This window comes from Lycium ferocissimum, chromosome 4, assembly GCF_029784015.1.
Source record: "Lycium ferocissimum isolate CSIRO_LF1 chromosome 4, AGI_CSIRO_Lferr_CH_V1, whole genome shotgun sequence".
NCBI lineage: Eukaryota > Viridiplantae > Streptophyta > Magnoliopsida > Solanales > Solanaceae > Lycium > Lycium ferocissimum.
In genome coordinates, this window is record NC_081345.1 from 66,430,801 (window position 1) to 66,436,008 (window position 5,208).

Consider the following 5,208-nt stretch of genomic DNA (forward strand, 5'->3'; position numbering starts at 1 on the left):
AATTAGAAGAGGATGGCAAGCCGAGTGTGGAACATCAAAGGATAATGAATGAAAACATGCAAGAAGTCATCAAGAAGGAAATCATCAAGTGGTTAGACGCTGGAGTGGTTTACCCTATTACTGACAGTAAATGGGTGATCCCAGTTCAATATGTTTCGAAAAAGGGTGGCATCACAGTGGCGCACAATGCAAAGAATGAGCTGATTTCGATGAGGACTATGATAGGTTGGAGAGTTTGCATGGACTAGCGCAAGCTTAACACTGCTACTTAAAAGGATTAATTCCCTATGCCATTTATTGATCAGATGCTTGATCGGCTAGCCGGGAGGTCTTACTTTTGCTTCTTAGACAGGTATTCTGGCTACAATCAGATCAACATCGCCCTTGAGGATTAGGAGAAGACGATATTTACTTGTCCTTATGAGACATTTGCTTTTAACATGATGCCCTTCGGTCTTTGCAATGCACCTACTACCTTTCAGTGTTGTATGATATCGATATTCTCTGATATGGTGGAAGACTTTCTTGAGGTCTTTATGGATGATTTCTCTATGGTTGGTGATTCTTTTGATGACTGTCTTGATTATCTGGGTCGAGTGCATAAACGCTGTGAGGAGACTAATCTGGTACTGAATTAGAAGTGTCACTTCATAGTGAAGGAAGGGATCGTTCTCGGGTATAAAATCTCTGAAAAGGGGATTGAGGTCGATAAGGTGAAGATTGATGTGATTTCAAAACTTCCTCCACCTATCTCAATTAAAGGTGTCCGGAGTTTCTTAGGACATGCTGATTTCTATTGGCGTTTCATCAAAGATTTCCTAAACATTGCTAATCTATTGTGTAAGCTTCTTGAAAAAGAGGCTAAGTTCTAGTTTAGCGAGAAGTGCCGAAAGGCATTCGATTAATTGAAGGAGCGTTTGACCACAACTCCTATTATTCTTTCTCCTAACTGGTCCCTGTCGTTTGAATTGAGGTGTGATGCAAGCGGTTTCGCAATTGGTGTTGTGCTTGGTTAGGGGCATAATAATATCATGCACCTAATCTACTATGTGAGTAAGACTCTCAATACGGCGCAGAGGAACTACACGGTGACTGAGCGAGAACTGCTTGCCATAGTGTATAATTTTAAGAAGTTTTGGGCCTATTTGTTGGGGTCCAAAGTTGTGGTGTATGTTGATCATGCCACCTTGAGGTATCTTATGGTGAAGAAAGAAGTAAAACTGTGGTTGATTCGATGGGTCCTTTTGTTGCAAGAGTTCGACTTTGAGGTTAAAGATCGTAAGGGGTCTGAAATTCAGGTTGCTGACCATCTATCACGGCTTGAAGAAGCAGGGCTACCATCAGAGGAGCTAGATATTAATGATGCATTTCCAGATGAGCCGGTGTTGGCGGTGTCAATGGAGGTGGCACCATGGTATGCAAACGTTGCAACCTATTTGGTAACGGGCATAATTCCAGATGAGATCAAGTCATACCAAAAGAAGAAGTTCTTGCGGGATTCTCATAAATACTACTGGGACGAGCCATACTTGTTCAAAAATGCGCTTCTAACATCATTCGGTGTTGTGTTCTCGAGAGTGAAGTGATGACGATTCTGAAGGCATGCCACGGCTCTCTGGTTGGGGGTCATCACAATGGTAACCGGACTGCTACTAAAGTTCATAAATGCGGTTACTATTGGCCTACTCTCTTTCATGATGCAAATCTGTTAGTGCGGTCTTGTGATCAGTGTCAAAGACAAGGGAGAATTGGCAGGAGGCAAGTAATGCCTATGAATTTTATGATAGAAGTGGAGGTGTTCGATGTCTGGGGCATTGATTTTATGGGCCCCTTTGTGAGCTTTTGTGGCATGAAGTATATCTTGGTTGTTGTTGATTATGTGTCAAAATAGGTAGAAGCGGTGACTTTACCTAATAATGAAGCCAAGATTGTCATGGGGTTCTTAAGGAAAAACATATTTACTCGATTTGGTACCCCCGAGGGCGATAATCAGTGATGGTGGTTCTCATTTTTGCAATAGAGCCTTCGCGGGGTTGATGGAGAAGTATGGTGTGAAACATAGGGTGGAAACTCCTTATCACCCTCAGACAAGTGGGCAAGTTGATGCCTCAAACTGGGAGATCAAGAGTATTTTGGCCAAGAAGGTCAATGCGAACAAAACTGACCGGGTCCCAAAGCTTGTTAAACGTTCTATGGCTTAACTTCTGGACGTAGTACAAGACCCCGATTGGGAATCCACCTTTCGAGCTAGTTTTTGGCAAAGCTTGCCACCTACCCGTTAAACTGGAGCACAAGGCCATGTGGGCGTTGAAGATGCTAAACATGGATTGGGAAGAAGCAACTAAGCTCCGATTTTTTCAACTCAATGAAATGGATGAATTCCGCTGTCAGGCCTATGAAAGTGCAGCAGTGTATAAAGAGAGGATGAAGCAGTATCATGATAAGAAAATCCTCAAGCGAGACTTCCAAAAGGGTGATCCGATCTTGCTGTATAATTCTAGACTGAAGCTACTACCGAGCAAGTTGAAATCAAAGTGGTTTGTTCTTTTCGAGGTGGTGAGTGCTTCACCCCATGGGGCGATTGAATTGAAGTTTGGAGATGGGACTCACACATTTAAGGTGAACGGGCAAAGGGTGAATCACTACCATGGTTGCATTGATGGTGATAAGATCCTGGATCGGCACAGATTGAAGCATGTTACACTCCTGACCCGGAGTAAAAACGGGTACCACCGTCGGGCCGCGACATTAAATCAAGCGCTTCTTGGGAGGCAACCCAAGTTCACTTCTCTATTGTTTTTTATTTTTGTAGCTTAGATAGTGTTGTATAGGGTAACGTTTGTTTTGGTTCAGGATAAAAAGTGCAGAAAAACTGGAGGAAACTGGACTTATACGGTCTGTATAACCCAGCTGTGAAAGATAAGAAAATTAGCAAGGTCACTATTTTAGTTACATCATTCAATACGATCACTTTCACGGACCGTATAATTTTACACGGACCGTATAAGTCGTCGTATTGAATAAAATAACTAAAATAGTGGAAAGTCTAAGAAATTGAAGTTACACGAACCGTGTAACTTTATACGGCTCATATAACTTCTAAAAAAAAAAAATCGAATAGAGGGTTTAAAATAAAACCACACATGCCCACCTTTTCTCATTCCCACTTCTTCCCACGACCTTCACCCCCACTAAATCCATTCAAATCCTCACTAATTCTCCATAAATACATCACCATCCACCCACAAAATTTCCCACATTCATCACCTTCTCCCAAAACCCTCTGTTTGAATTTATCTGTGTAGTTTCTTGAAATTTAGTGAAGTTTCTCCTTGTGTTCATCATCATAGCAGGTATGTTAACATTTTTCTCTCTTTATTTTGTGTTATAAGGTTGTTAATAGTGTTCCTAAAGTAATGGTTGTTGCTAAAGTAGGGTTCTAGTGAAATTTCCATGGTTCATGACTTTTCTAAAGGGGGATGAGTATAATGAGCTATTGTTAATTCATGGGGTTGAGATATCAATATCCTAATGGGTTGGAGGGCATTTCAACTGACGAGTTTTAATTTTGGATTCCAATATTGTTATGCCCACCAAAATTGCTCAAATTGAATAGGGATAAGGCACTATTACCCCCCTGTAATATACCCGAAGTTGCTACGACACACCTTACCTTTCCTAGGGTCCTATTACCCCCCTAAATTTATTTAAAACGGAATAATTACCCCCCTAAACGCTGATTCCCACTCTCATATGGGAGAGTGACATACACTCTCCTTGCCACATGTGTATTTATGTACTTTCTTCTTCTTTTTTTAATTTTTTCAGCTTACGTGTTAATTTTTTTAAAAATAAAAATAAAAAATTAAATTTTCATTAAAAAAAATGAGTTTTAAAACCCGTTTTTTTTTTTAATTTGAAAATTTGATTTTTTTTAAACCCATTTAAAAAAAAAAACTAAAAAAATGGATTAAAAAATTGAATTTTCTTTTAAAAAATGATTTTTAAAACCCTTTTTTTTTTAAAAAAAATTGAAAATTTGTTTTTTTTTTTAAAACCCGTTTTTGAAAAAGAAAAAAAAAACTGAAAAATGATTTTTTTTTTTTAAATATGGAAAAATGGATTTGTTAAAAATATGGAAAACTTGATTATTTTTTTAAAATGTCTTTAAAAATCTTGATTTTCATGATTTCATTTTCTTTGTACACTTTTATTTTTCAAATAAAATCCGGAAAAGTGTTTTTCTTGCCAAAATGTGAAAAAAATCTGAATTTTTATAAAATTTTGAAAAAATTAATTATTTTCTTAACATGTGGAAAACCCGTTTTTTAAAACTAAATGTGGAAGACTAGATTTATTTTCAAATTTTAAGAAAATATAGATTTTTAAGGAAAAAAAAATTAAGTTTTCCCCTTTTTTATGTTTCTCACTCTCTCAAAGAGAGTGAAACACACTCCCCTTGCCACATCGGCGCAGGGGGTAATTATTCCATTTTAAATAAGTTTAGGGGGGTAATAGGGCTCAAGAAAAGTTAAGGTGTGTCGTAGCAATTTTGGGTATAGTACAGGGGGGTAACAGTGCCTTATCCCAATTGAATACTAATGAACTGTCAAGTGGAAAAAATGGGTGAATTCTGAGTAACCCAACCCCCGTAGGAATTGAAACCATGGAAGGAATGTATGTATGATGGTTGGACTGTTACTAAAGCAAAATTGTACAAAAAGTTGGAAATTATGGTCATTTAAGTATAAAACCTAAATACGGATCGTATAAAGTTATACGGACCATATTCTAGGTTATATAAGGTTGGCTAGATGGTAGGGGTTTTGTTTATAAGTATATGCTTTTATACGAACCGTATATTTTATACGGTCCGTGAAAATCGCTCGTACTTTGAGAGGGAACCTCTGTTGTTTCTGTTTCATTTAACTATCATTCGATACGGACCGTATAATTTTATACAATCCGTGAAATACTTATACGACTACCTAAGAAAAAATCCAAAAAGATTTTTTTTTTTTACTTTAATTTCGAAGACCCGTTACTAACAAAGGCCTTTTTCCAGTATAGCCCAAAAACATGGTGTCAGAAGGGGCGCTGGGCTCTGAGCTGGTAGGGGCCGAGGCCGAGCCTACGACGAATCAGAGATAGATCAACACGTGAGAGAAGAGACCTCTGATGATGTCATACCAACAAAAAAGGTTTGGG

At 38.2% G+C, this 5,208-nt stretch overlaps 1 protein-coding gene across 1 annotated transcript; it reads left to right on the forward strand.

Moving 5' to 3' along the window:
* The first annotated feature begins 2,036 nt into the window (after positions 1–2,036).
* Positions 2,037–2,817, forward strand: LOC132054285 (uncharacterized). The gene is made up of 2 exons (XM_059446327.1): positions 2,037–2,144; positions 2,215–2,817. Exons 1-2 carry the CDS (start codon positions 2,037–2,039, stop codon positions 2,815–2,817), a joined length of 711 nt encoding a protein of 236 aa, XP_059302310.1.
* The last annotated feature ends 2,391 nt before the right edge of the window (positions 2,818–5,208 follow it).

Bases quoted from the DNA above. Each gene is read 5' to 3' on its own strand.
- LOC132054285 (XM_059446327.1), top strand. From the start codon at position 2,037: ATGGAGAAGTATGGTGTGAAACATAGGGTGGAAACTCCTTATCACCCT. The intron at 2,145-2,214 runs GTCAATGCGAAC...TTCTGGACGTAG, and splicing joins AGAGTATTTTGGCCAAGAAG to TACAAGACCCCGATTGGGAA.